Below are 14,324 nucleotides of genomic sequence, written 5' to 3'. Positions count from 1 at the left end.
ATAGTAATATTTGACATAACTAGATATGTCCGATAGCCAAGTTTACATCAAAGATAAGAATAAGGTTTACATAGTCTATATCGACAAGCAAATATTATAAAGTAGCTCGTGGATACATAATCAAATATGTTATGAAATAGTTACTTAGTACATTATTCACGAAATCTGATCAAACATGAATATATAGTTCCAACTTGATGTGAAATGTGATATAAACATTATTAAAGTTTACAATTGTGAATTAATAAAGTACTTCAGCCTCTTGAAAAGAGATACTATCATAATTAATTAATTTTTACATTTTTATATTAGAAATAAATATAATCATCTATAACACCGTGTTGTGTAATCTACTTTTACTTATAATATTATAATTCTCTGGGAATTTAACAATCAAGCATTCACATTATGTTCCTGATCTAAAAGCTTTTGACCAACAGGGGCCATGACACTGCCACCTTTGACATGGTCGCGTGTTAATACCACATAGTACTTATAATTTGCCTTTTAATAATTGAACATGACTTTACATGATCTTCTCGTGAGAACATACAGGAGGTGACCATGACGCTATCGCTCCCTGCATGACCACACGGTGACCAAGATCTTAATAATCTCCAAGGGCGCGAGGCCGGCCATGACTTTGCCCAGGGACTGTCCATGACATTGCCAATCCCTGCCTTAGAGTGTAATAAATGATGCCTTGGTTTGATAGTATTTTAATTATCAATAGGAACCTTTTCATTTAACTTGACAAAAGGCTAGACTTGTGAGACTTACATTATTCGTTACATTGGACTTCGTCATCCTCATCGGTTGAGGACATGTCATCATAAGCACTACCGAAACTTAACCATGGAAACAGCTTGTCTAGTGCTACAATAGCTTCATAAGTTTTCCCTTTCTTTGTTAACGGGGTGTCTTCAATGACAAACCTATCGTTTGGGAGGATTTTCTTAATTCTATAGGGCCCGCGACATTTAGCTTCTAGTTTTCTGGATTGGCCATCTTGACTAGGAACATTCCTAAGAACCCTAACTAGGTCACCAACTACAAAATTATTTCCCTTTTTCCTATGTAAATCATAACGTGCCTTATCTTTGTCTTGTTGTACCTCTATCAAGGTCTTTGCAGTTTCACGTAAACTTTCTAAATTACTAACGTCGGCCCCTACATCTTCTATGATCTCGTTTAGGTTTCCTACAGAGGGGTGGGTAGCTCTATAGCCAAAGAGAAGTTCTGTAGGAGTTTTCTTTGTCGTGGAGTGTATGGTGGTATTCATTCCTAATTGAATGTCTGGTAAGTATTCGTCCCAGTTTCCCTTAGGTTTTTCGTGGGACATGGAGCCCAATGCGGCAAGGATGGTACGGTTATACCGCTCCACCTGGCCGTTAGCTCGGGGTGTAGCTACGGCATTAAATATATGTTTTATACCAAGCGATTTAACAAAGTCCTGAAATTTCTTTCCCGTAAAACTCGTACCCTGGTCAGTTATAAGTCGCGTTGGTGTACCGAAGTAGCTTATGTGTTCTTTAAGCACACGTATACTTGTCGTAGACTTCGTATTACGGACCGGTGTTATGTTAATGTATTTCGTGAAAGAGTCAATAATGACAAGTATATAGCAGTTACCTCTTTTGCTACGATTGAATGGGCCTAGATGATCCGCGTGGATAGTGTGAAACGGTATTTCAGTTTTTGGTATGGGATGAAGGAAGCCAGCTTTGCTTCCCGACGGGACTTTATGATGGGCACATTCAAGACATGCATTAACATATTTTTTTGTGAATTTACGTATTTTTGGGAACCAAAAGGTAGCCTTAATCCGTTCTAGCGTTTTTTCGAAGCCAAAGTGTCCGACTTCATCGTGATTCGCCCTGAGAATTTGCCAACGCACACCCTTTGGCACCACCCACCTAAGCACGCCTGGTTCAATGATACGATACAACTTATCATTTTTGATTTTATAATTCTTAATGATGTCTGCAGCGTTTTGGGATTGCGGATCAGTTAACACGTTTTTAATACGTTTAGTCTCATCATCGTTGTCTTGTACCGTTGCGATCCAGTCTTGGGAACCTACGTTTAGCACGTCTAACACACGCGTTTCACAGTCATTGTCGGGAATGGGACATCTACTAAGGGCATCAGCGTGTGCCATTCTTTCACCAGGTCTGTATTCAATGGAACAGTCATATTCTTGGAATTGAATCCACCATCTCGCTATTCGGGGTATTAAGTCCCGTTTCGTTAGGGTTGTACGCAAAGAGTTACAATCAGTCAAAATGGTGAATTTAATCCCAAGCAAATAGACGCGGAATTTATTTAGCGATGCTATTACAGCCAATGTTTCAAGTTCATACGAATGGAGCTTTTGCTCATCCGTGGTTGTCTGACGGCTGTAATAAGCAACTGGATGGAATACACCAGTTTCTCCCTTTTGCATTAGAATGCCGGCTATGCCTATTTTGCTGGCATCAGTATGCAGTTGGGTTTCTGCTCGAGGGTCGTACAAAGCAAGGATTGGCCTTTGGACCAAATTTTGCTTCAAGGTCTCAAAGGAATTCTGTTCAACCTCAGTCCAGCGCCATTTGGCATCCTTCTTCAGAAGTTCGGTCAATGGTCTCGCTATTGTTGCGAATCCCTTGACAAATCTCCTGAAGAAACTAGCCAAACCAATAAAACGGCGCACGTCATGTTGGTTCTGGGGTACGGAAAATTTTGAAACCGCATCAGTTTTTAAGGACCCCGGCCTAATCCCATCCGCACTGACTTCGAATCCCAAATATTCTATCTTATCGAAGCAGAATTTGCATTTCTCAAGTTTTAGAGTAAGTCCACTGCTTTTGAGAAGTAATAGAACCTCCTCAAGTAATTTTAGGCAATCTTCAAAAGAGCGTCCTGGGATCAAAACATCATCCATATATATAAGCACATGTTTGTTTCTAACCTTGGCTAACACTTTATTTATTGCCCTTTGGAATACGGAGGGAGCGTTTACCAGTCCGAACGGCATACGGTTGTATTCGTATTGGCCGTCGGGCGTAATAAAGGCAGTTCTTTCTCGGGATTCTTCAGCTATGGGAATTTGGTAATACCCTGATGCTAAATCGAGAGTAATAAACATGGTATTACCAGCCAAGAGATCCAATTGATCTTCTATGCGGGGGAGTGGAAAATGTTCCTTAACGGTCTTTCTGTTTAAAGCCCTATAATCAACACATAGGCGTTTTTCGCCAGATTTCTTTTGCACGAGGACTATAGGGCTTGCATACGGCGAAGAAGATTCCCGGATGATGCCACTCTCTAACATTTCTTGAATCATAGATTGTACTAGTTGTCTATCAGAATATGACAGGCGATAGGGCCGGTAGACCACGGGCTCAGAATCTTTTAACTTAATTTCCATCTCTACACTAGTTGTATAGCCCAGTTCATGCAAATTAGATGAGAAACATTTGCGATATTTCTCCAACAATTTCACAAGTTCAAATTTCTGCTGTTGTGTTATGTTACCGCATTTTAAAGCTTCGTCAGTTAATTGTATGTCCAAAATATTATAAGTGTTTGGTACGTCTAGAGTGCTCGCTACCCGAGCTCGTGTCACTAATGTATCTATAGGCATATTTATGTCTTTGTCACATATGTTTTGTATTATTAATGTCCCTAATCCTAGACTTAAGTCATATTCACCGGGAAGAAGAAAATATTCATAACCTGGGCGTCCTCTAATTGTCCCGTGTACGTAAATCCTGCCGCAAAAAATTGTATCTGACTTTACCTTTATAGCATTAGTGGTGTGTGGTTTTAGATTATTAGACTGAAAGGTCAGTAATATCAACTTGGAGTCATCGTGAACTTGGCAGCGCTTAACAATTATATCTGTATTAGTTTTTGTTATTTGTATCTGTGGACGTTCAGTGTACGTGTGTCCTAGTAATACCGGGTCATTAATCATATCGTCAGTCACAATCAAAATCTCAACATTTTCTTCAATTATGTCCTGTACATCTATATCAACGAACGCACGTCCTACTGGCCGGTAGGGAATATTACCTAATCCCCTCAAAATAGGCAGGGACTCAGTTTTCCATTGAATTCCTAGACTTATCGCGTCAGTCAGTCTAATAAGGGTACATTCGCTTCCAAGATCAATATGAGACAAAAGTGTTTTGCCATTAATTCTAATTGGAATTTTGTACTTAGCATTTATATTATCAGTCGAATGTACTTCCATTACAGACTGGGACTCTACATTGGCTTTATGAGCTTGGTTCGTTTTATTAGGGCAGTTATCTGCTAAATGACCTCTCAAATTGCAATTATTGCATCTAATTGTAGGTTTAGAACAACGGAAAAATGGATGACCAGTCTCGTTACAATTATAACATTTTAAACTTTGTGGCTTAGGCCTTTTATCATTATCCGATTTTTGAGCAGGTTTCTTTTCCTGTCGATCTGTATTTTTATTTTTAGGATCGTTACCAATCGGTTGATTAATTTTTACACTTTTAAAGAACTTAAGCAACTGTTCGGGTTCAGAGAATTGCGCCCCTTGAGCACCTAGGCGAACACCCCTATCGTCTATGCCGTATATTATGCAGTCGACTGCATCCTTACCATAGATTTTGCAACGGTTTAGCAGATTAATTTTAGTATAAAAATATTCCTCAAGAGATTCGCCAAACTTAGCTCTCTTATTCAACATTTGAGTAAGTGTCTCCGCATAGTTAGTTTGTGAAGGAAAAGACTCCGTTAACCTTAATTTCCATTCAGACCAGGAATGTAGCAGAGAGGGGAGACCCTGATACCAGGTTTTAGCAACGCCGCAGAGCTTGGGCATTGCATAATGGACTATTTGTTTATCAGACCATCCATAAATCTGAGCGCATTCTTCAACCTTATGTATCCAGGTCTCCACAGTCTGCTCACGGCACATTGGGTCGAAATCAGGTACAACATTTAAGACAGGGAATTTATCTACGTCAGTGGTATTTTTACTTGCTATAACGTTTAAAAGTTTTTCAACTATATCTAGATTACTTAAATTAGCACTTCTCTTCCTACGAGGCGACCTTTCCTCCGAACTTGACAGCGATGATTGACTTTGTACTCTACGTCTTTTAGATAAGCCTTTATGAGTAGTTCTTGAATTCTCTCCTACCTCGTGCACTGAAGGGCTCCGGAGCTGTCGTTGCTCACAAGATCGCTTACTCGCCCGCTTACTTCTCCTCGACCGTCGTTCACGTGACCTGCTACGACGCACGGCTGGAGTTCTGGACCTCGGCTGCGTCCTAGCATTCCTTTCCTGCTGCGAACTGTTTCTGTCCACATGCCTGGATTTTTGCCTGTGCTTCGGCATTATTCCCAATTGTATTGCCTGAAACTTACGATTGTGTGTATTAGATACTTCATAATTAACTTTACTAACTTACATCTGTAGGCGTATTTTGCATGACTTTTGGTATGTTCATGTGCGAGTATAACCTCCAGGGAGTAGCCCTGGCAAGGTTATGTGCATGTGTATGTGCGTACATGTGAGTATAACCTCCAGGGAGTAGCCCTGGCAAGGTTATGTGCATGTGTATGTGCGTACATGTGAGTATAACCTCCAGGGAGTAGCCCTGGCAAGGTTATGTGCATGTGTATGTGCGTACATGTGAGTATAACCTCCAGGGAGTAGCCCTGGCAAGGTTACGTGCATGTGTATGAGCGTACATGTGAGTATAACCTCCAGGGAGTAGCCCTGGCAAGGTTATGTGCATGTGTATGTGCGTACATGTGAGTATAACCTCCAGGGAGTAGCCCTGGCAAGGTTATGTGCATGTGTATGTGCGTACATGTGAGTATAACCTCCAGGGAGTAGCCCTGGCAAGGTTACGTGCATGTGTATGAGCGTACATGTGAGTATAACCTCCAGGGAGTAGCCCTGGCAAGGTTATGTGCATGTGTATGTGCGTACATGTGAGTATAACCTCCAGGGAGTAGCCCTGGCAAGGTTATGTGCATGTGTATGTGCGTACATGTGAGTATAACCTCCAGGGAGTAGCCCTGGCAAGGTTATGTGCATGTGTATGTGCGTACATGTGAGTATAACCTCCAGGGAGTAGCCCTGGCAAGGTTATGTGCATGTGTATGTGCGTACATGTGAGTATAACCTCCAGGGAGTAGCCCTGGCAAGGTTATGTGCATGTGTATGTGCGTACATGTAAGTCTTGATAACACTGTCGTGATAAAACGGAACGAACAAACCAATGAAACTCTGTTTACACTTGCATTTCATGAACATAAAATTATTTATAATACAACTACACTAGTTTAAACGATAATCTAGTTAGCTGTACAATGGGCAAAATCCTTCTTCACATTGCCAGTAGGTAGGCAGATTAGAAAAAAACAAAAGTTTTACTTACGTTTTCACTTCTGTGGACGTGGTAAGTAGAACTTTTAGTTCTACTTTTATCCTGGCTTCTGATATGTTGGGGTGCTTGATAAAGTAAACTCCTTTGTCGTATATGTAAACTATTTATTACAGTACAGCGTTTGTGTAGCAGAGGGTACTAAGTTATCGAGACAACTGACAAGTGACGACTCAGCTTTTTCTCAGCATTTCCCGCCTTAAATAACCTTGTCGATGACAGTTGGTATTCTGTACAAAAAAGATTTAAAGCGGGAAACGAGTAACTACCACAAAAGTGTTGCCAGTTACAAAAATATAAAAGCATATTGTGACGTTATTAATAAATCATTTTACAAGAACTATTTGTAAATTTAAAATAATATTTATAAATTTAGCCTAACATGGTTTTTTAGGTACTAGAGTTATTTAGGGTTGGTCTTATTCAAAAATCAATACCTATTGCTCCTGTTTTGTTAGAAGTACCTAATAGACGAAGTAATTATTTGGTAATATATCTGTGCTTAGCTACTCAAAAATATATTAATTGTAACATGCTTTAATAAATATTACAGTTGACTTCACAATTTTGCGACTATAAGCATCAATTACCAGTCAGTCAACCATACGCCTACGCTTCCCCACTTTTTGACTCCCGGTGAAAAAAAATATGTCATCATCCTCCGAGCCTTTTCCCAACATGTTGGGGTCGGCTTCCAGTCTAACTGGATTCAGCTGAGTACCAGTGCTTTACAAGAAGCGACTGCCTATCTGACCTCCTCAACCCAGTTACCCGGGAAAAAAAATATGTGTTATGGGTTTTATAAGTATAGTTCGGCCATTCAGAGAATGCGTTCCTGACACGTCGCGATTGAACTGACGACGTAACTTTGCAATGGCGTTGCAGTTACGATAAAAATATTTTTGCTGGTTGTTTACCGTTTTAACAATTGAGGAGCATTAAAACAACATTATTATATCAATAATCAATGAATGTTATTACGTCGTCAGTTCAATCGCGACGTGTCAGGAACGCATTCTCTGAATGGCCGAACTATAGTTATACACACGGTGTTATAAGTTTGACGTTTCTCTTTTATATTAAAACTACTTTACTTTAACTGCCACAACAATTTAGAATAATAATGTTGATGGATAATAGTATTGTAATTTGTAAGTACATACTGGCATTAAATGCCTAATGTTCTTGTGTCCCAACTCCCAGTCCCAACATGTTCCACAATATTGTTCGTAGCTTTGAACCGTATACATGTAACACCCGTAAAATCTTGTGCAAAGCAAATGAATGTTATGAATGCTTCCAAATAACGAGTTACTATAATTACCCATCTGCATAAAACACAAACAAATATTCTGCAACTATACGAGTTATTTGTGTATTGTTTTTTTTTTAATTATTTTTTTATTTGTGTATCGTCGTGATCAATTTCAGGCGATACAATCAAATCATGATTTAATAAAACGGAACTGAAAATAAATAAACATAGAGAGATGTTTTATTACATTGTAAACCAATAAATCAGCATCATAAACCACGTACATACTTTGTTTTTCTTATCGAAAAAAGTGTATTGCAGTCTCTTAATTGGGAGACGGCATAAAAATCCCGAGAGTTTTCCGCACCCACTCTTTCATTTCTACAATAAACATGAATAAAACACATTACACTTCCAAGGAACACCTGGAAAGTCCCCAAAAGACTAAGAAAGTTTTATCCAAGCCAAAATCTATAAACGAAAACTGTCGTACACAGAAAATACGTCAGAAAAAGTACTATTAGCATCGCAGTCGCAACTCGTAATGGGTAGACGGTAGATACTGATTTAGCAATGGAATTAATCAAGCAATCGGTCGCTCGGTGCCAACAGATGTTTACGTTCATGCTTGTGAACGCCCTTAAAACATTATTAATTTCGCCCGCACTTCCTAATGAGTTGGGCAGAGAAACAAATGAATGTGGCCTTTTCTGTACAATCTATTTTGGAGTGTATAGTGCAAGATATCAAAACAATAGGACTAGATAAGTACTGATGCAACATGAAACCACCTATTAGTGATCGTTAATTGATAGTCATTAGAGAATCTGTAAACGGTTATTGAAAGACATGAACAGATCGCAGAGCCAGAATATTCAACGATACTAGCTTCGTATTAATCGTGAACTTCAATCTGGAAAGATCTATTTATTAATCGCATTTGCTTAAATACATTTAAGATTAATGTGCCATTTCCTGTAAGTAAATACTACGTTACTGTTCTGACCGCAATTGATGCTTGAAGCAACACCTGCTTGAAACAATCGTTACAAAGTGCAATCCATAAAAGTAGGTACGTTAGGATTAAGCCATTATCATTATCTAGTTCATGGCTAATACATGATATGGCCTATGACTCAATAATAGGAGTAAGGACGTATTGCAGACTTACACGACCTTTAATTACAGATAGCAAACCATATACTTCCGATACGATAAAAGTTTAGATCGTGACAACATTATACGGCTTGATTTATTAATTCATCATCGTCATCAGCCTTTTTCGAAAAAGGCTCGGAGAATGATCAGCCTTTTTGTCGTCCTTCTGCTGGGCACAGGCCTCCTCTCACATGGAGAAGGATTAAATCCATGATGATCATCATCATCAAAATAATCCTCTCTATTGGATGCAAGCACATCTTCTTACAGACAATTGTCACTTGCCTGTGCATGCATTTACGATCAGCACCCTTGCTCATGCCAATGGCAATTTCAAACTTTTTAAGAGCTCATTTTCTCATGATGTCTCCCTTCACCTGCCTATCCTTGGCAATCTCCTAACCAGCTGGGTAAAAGTGTTTTACATGGAGCGACTGCTTATTTGATTGGTCTACTCAACTTTGAAATAGTTGTAAGTAAACAAAATATCACTGACCAACTTTGACGATTCATTGTAAAATTAATTGAATACCCGATTAGATATCAAACTGCATTAATAAATAAAGATGATCGTGGAAATGTTTTTTTTTAAGCGGTTAATAGTCAATTGTTTTTATTATCGAGTCATTAATGTTCTACTATCTGTCTGTTCTATTTAGATTGATTATTCTTTATCTGATAAAGGCTGTTTTATCTTTTGGATTGGCCAAAATTTATTTTACGTCCGGTCCTTAAACCGGATCTCCAAAGGTGATGCATGGTATGGTCCCAGATTGAGGGATTTTTCCTTTCGAATTTGATGTTGACTAAACAAATTAGTTCTTACGGAATAGGTAGGTAATTGCCGTTTTTGGCCTACAAGTATAGTCATGGACTCCATATACTTTCTTAACAGTAAATACATAAAGCAACATTTCTACCAGCGACTCGAAGTGCCAAAGCAATTTCACCTAGGTTCTATTACGTATCATTTCGTAAGTCAGGTACAATCTATGGCACCGCGTGTACGTTGCTGTGTTCTAAAATAAGATGAAAACACGCATCGACCGATGTTCGTCTGCCATTGATATCGGAGTATTTTGATGACTCATGCAATGTCTGTTGGTAACTGTCTGGTCTCACGTGCTAAACAGTTTCAGATGACTACTAAACTGATTTATGTATTTGGCTGGATACTGAATAATGCGAAAGTAACTATGTCTGTCTTCACGCCAAAACTATTTATGTAATTTGATACACAGATAGTGTATACCCTGAGAAAGGACATAGGCTACTTTCTATCTAGGTGCGGGAAGTAGTTTCCTCAGGACGCAGGTGGATCTCTATCTCTGGGAATCAGCTAGTAGGAGATTAAAACTATACTCATAAATATGTTGTAAAACACAGAAGCACCTAAAAATTATAAAATAATTGACCATAATAAGGTAAAACTTTTGTTAATACCATGTTTTCCTCCTTATCTCACAGTTCATGTGGTTCAACCAATAATGATACTTGCATGCAATCTGATAAGCCCACATAGATGTTTGCCTTTGGCGGCCAGATTATGAAAGTATTAAAGTATTAAGCTCCAGACCGGATTTAGGTAATGGCATGGGTAATTACTGCAGCTGTATTCTATTAAATGAAACTATTAGTGGAAAATTTAAATTTGAGTTTATTCCTTCAAGTTGATTGCATTGAAGCAAATTATAAAAACCTTAACTACTTTCCCTGTCATAGATCATACTTTAAATCACTGTCTGATTCTTGTCAACTTTATCACCAGCATTTAACTTAAACATATTAACATATAAGATCTCTATAGTAGCTCCTCCGTGTGAGAGGAGGCCTGTGCCCAGCAGTAGGATGATAAAAGGCTGTAACAAACTAACCTATAGCTCCATGGATACTAGATATTTTTGAATGAGCAGCCTGAACATTGCAAATCATTACATGAACATCTATGGGACGTATTAGACTTCCTAAGATGGCAATGTGTGCAAATAAAAACAAATGACAATTAGTATAGTGAATCTTTATTTGTAATGGCCAGTTTGTGTGGTCCAAGTAACCTGATACCTTATTTCATACGTTGGTCAGCCACAAATATTTTGGTCTATATATTTCATCCTCTTTTATTTCAATTGAATGTTTTACCCAATATCATTTTGGTGAAACATTTATATATTTGGTGAGTATTATAGTAGTGGACTTTGTATATGATTTATTAAAAGTGAATTATTAATTGAAGCCAAGTTTAGCTACAAGTAAAATATTTCATTAATTTGTAACATTTCAATTTTGAACTTGTTTCAATTGTGCAGTCTGTATCTAACGAAAAAACAGCTGTTATGCTATTTAGTTTTCAGTACTTATTATTACATTAATACACACAGGTGTTAATTTCTAATTTGAGGAAGGCGTAATGTCACTAATTCTTTTTCTACGTAAATCAAAAAATACCCCAGTCAAGTCAGTAAGTCAACAAGGAAAACTTACAATTTTTCTATTTTAAATTCTGTGGACCAATCTCATTAGCACCTGAATGATATAGAAACATCAGACGTCACAATGTAATTGAGGAATTTCCCACTTTCTGTATACATATATATGTTGGTATAGACACAGTTTTTGCACAGCTTTGGTATCAAAAATTACAGGTTGTGTAATTAATTTGTACACTCATACTGAAAAAGCTGTGATTTCTATTAAAAGTACATATCTTTACAGATAACTACTTTATTTAAATTGTAATAAAAAAAAACTAGGTCATATGTTCATATAAAACAAGGGGTCTGTTGGAACTTAAGGAGAAATTATATTCTAGAATTTTCTCAAAAACCTTACATTTTAAGCTACCTGACAACAACATAGAAGACAATTTGTAATAATTTATTTCGTGTTATGACCTAAACACGTAAACATGTGGTCAGGCATTACTCTTGCGTCCACCATAACTGCCAAACTGCTTAACATTAAGTATGCACAATAAAAGTACAATACCAGCGGTCTACGGAAAACATCTGGTGTTGTCATACAACTGCTAGAGAAAATTAGACTGTAATACTGAGGGTTAAGGTTCAAATTGTTGCTTTAAAATCGTGGCTTGTATTTGGTAATGTAAACACATAGACAAGGATCTTAAATTAATTAATTTATGGTTACAGTATGGGTGAGATTGATGTTTTTGGTATAATTGTGATAAAATATTTTTTAATCAGTTTTTGTTACGTTTTATAATGTTCAAAAAATATTTAGGTACATGTAAATTAAAAGTACAGAGTGAATAATTAATTTTAAGTTTGCAGTATATTACCAAAGGCCTATTTATTGGGTCAATGCTGGACACAGCTTTTTTTTTATCATATAAAGTTTTAGAATTGTTTGTCCTGTTGTTCTAGATCAGTCTAAAGATTCAAAATAATACTTCTTTGAAATGTCTTATTGCCATAAATTCAAGTCATTATGTACAAAAAAAGAAAATATTATGGAATCAAGAGCTATAATGTTCAAATGCATATTAAGAACTTTTGTGTTGGAAATAACTTTTTAATGTTCTTATTGACTTTTCATTGAAATAAATAAATAATCAGCTGCTATAGAACTAAAATTAATGATCACTGTCTCATAAAAGTCTAATTCAAGTAACAAAATACAGTCAATACATCTCGAATATCCTAATTCGAAATGTAAATTAAGCCGCGAATTGCTACTAGATTATAAATTACCAAGTTTTCTAACAGCAAATGCATAAAAATGAATTATTGGCATGTATTCTAGTAATTACGAATTGTTTGAGGCATGACTCGACTGAAGGACGTCAACAGGTGTCATGAGAAGTCAGAAAAAATGCTCGTATTCAGGGTCGACAGAACTTACTCTGTTCGTTTGATGCTGCGACCGCGGAGTCGCTCATAAACGACCCGCTGCGCACCACGGGGCCCCACTGCTGCCTTCTGCCACTATCCCTGGTCTCTGTCCTCTCCACATCATCCGCTTTACACAGATGAAAAGCAAATACGCACCAATATAACACGAAACCGATACGCATCGTGATCTCACAATGACACTAATGCATTAACCGCACATAAAAATACAAAACCACTTCAGTTACACCGCACTCTATACACATTCTAAAATAATATGCAGACAAAATGGTTTATAGTTTATAAGGCCACATCACAAGTTCAATGAAAAAAACATAAAAGCTAAGCTACGATTTTTTTATCACAGAAAGAAAAACTAGCGAAGTCGAAAAACTTTGACATATGTTTTTGATGTGTGGCAACATTTGCAGGAAACTATTTGTTTATGTCAAACTGTTAGTCGATTATTCTACTATTGTCAATGACTTTTGCACTAGTCCACACAAAAAATGAACGCACCCATATTATTTACCAAAATATGTCAAATGACCTTGCCAGTTTGTAAACAATACCTTGAAGAGCAACTTTTGATACAAATTATCTAATTTCCTTGTTGTTATTTCACATATCGTCATAGCATAATATTGTACTCGTGTTTTAATTGAGTTATGTGCTAGAATTCGCAAATATGAACATCGATTTTGAAGCCATGGCTGTTTTGGAGGAGGAATCACAGAACGTGAGTCTCTAATATTTTCCTTTGTTACGCTTGTTTACTACGCTATTATGTTCTATTTATGATCTCTGATCATATTTTATTCTCCAAACAAGTGGTGTTCGTGGCAGTGTGATGGTAATTAGAAAATTTTCTTAATATTTTATTTCCGTACATATTGGCGTGGTAGTGTTGTGACATGACAAGAATTTGTAAAATCAATTTTTGTGTAAGATTGTCTCTATTGCACAACAAGATGTTGGGTTTCGTCATGTGTGAGATGGCTATCATGATAAATGATGGTTGGTGTCACTATTTGATGCAAAAAAAACGGAGAAATCTAATGTAATGTAGGTAGAAAACAGTAATATGTTTTGTTATCAGCTGTTTACTATAAACATGTGGAGTGGGTTATTATGACATGTTACATGTCTACCACATAGCTGGCATTGTTGCTGTTAATACAGTACCAAGGTCACCATTTCATTTACACACACATTGGTAATATGATATCCAAAATATCATCAGTATAGACCAAACTCAATTTATTAATGATCCTATTATTAATTCTGAGAAGCACTAGGTATATGAAATAAAGGTTGTTCCTACTTTTAGTGACACATCGTGTTTCCTATCAATTTGTATGAGTTGCTTGATAGTTAAAAATAGTTATCAGCATAATTAACATTTCATACATTTGGCATTTGACCCAAAATGTCTGACACACTTAGATTATATTTGCACATGAAATTACTCTTAATTATCTTTAAATATTGCTATCTACAAATATTTTCCAATTTCTAGAAATATCAGTATCTATAGTTCGGCCATTCAGAGAATGCGTTCCTGACACGTCGCGATTGAACTGACGACGTAACTACATTCATTGATTATTGATATAATAATGTTGTTTTAATGCTCCTCAATTG

The 14,324-nt window shown here is 37.0% G+C and overlaps 2 protein-coding genes across 8 annotated transcripts in view; one reads left to right on the top strand and one right to left on the bottom strand.

Moving 5' to 3' along the window:
* Nucleotides 1-13,077, bottom strand: part of LOC124635962 (stromal interaction molecule homolog) — a 66,245-nt gene extending 53,168 nt beyond the window's left edge. For 2 of the 4 annotated variants that reach the window (XR_006985088.1, XM_047171926.1), the window contains exon 1: nt 12,694-13,077. Coding sequence is in view for 3 of the 4 variants with exons in the window: in XM_047171926.1 (XP_047027882.1) it covers nt 12,694-12,865 (172 nt within the window). In the remaining variant the exon portion in view is untranslated. The remainder of the gene's footprint in view (nt 1-12,693) is intronic. The other 2 variants (XM_047171927.1, XM_047171929.1) reach the window with 2 other exon arrangements.
* Nucleotides 13,078-13,212: 135 nt separating this feature from the next.
* Nucleotides 13,213-14,324, top strand: part of LOC124635769 (REPTOR-binding partner) — a 33,357-nt gene continuing 32,245 nt past the window's right edge. For 2 of the 4 annotated variants that reach the window (XM_047171725.1, XM_047171724.1), the window contains exon 1: nt 13,213-13,419. In XM_047171725.1, coding sequence (XP_047027681.1) covers nt 13,369-13,419 — 51 coding nt within the window. In that variant the 5' untranslated portion in view covers nt 13,213-13,368. The remainder of the gene's footprint in view (nt 13,420-14,324) is intronic. The other 2 variants (XM_047171722.1, XM_047171721.1) reach the window with 2 other exon arrangements.

Source organism: Helicoverpa zea, chromosome 13 (genome assembly GCF_022581195.2).
Source record: "Helicoverpa zea isolate HzStark_Cry1AcR chromosome 13, ilHelZeax1.1, whole genome shotgun sequence".
Lineage (NCBI taxonomy): Eukaryota > Metazoa > Arthropoda > Insecta > Lepidoptera > Noctuidae > Helicoverpa > Helicoverpa zea.
This window is presented reverse-complemented; position numbering and strand designations above follow the sequence as displayed.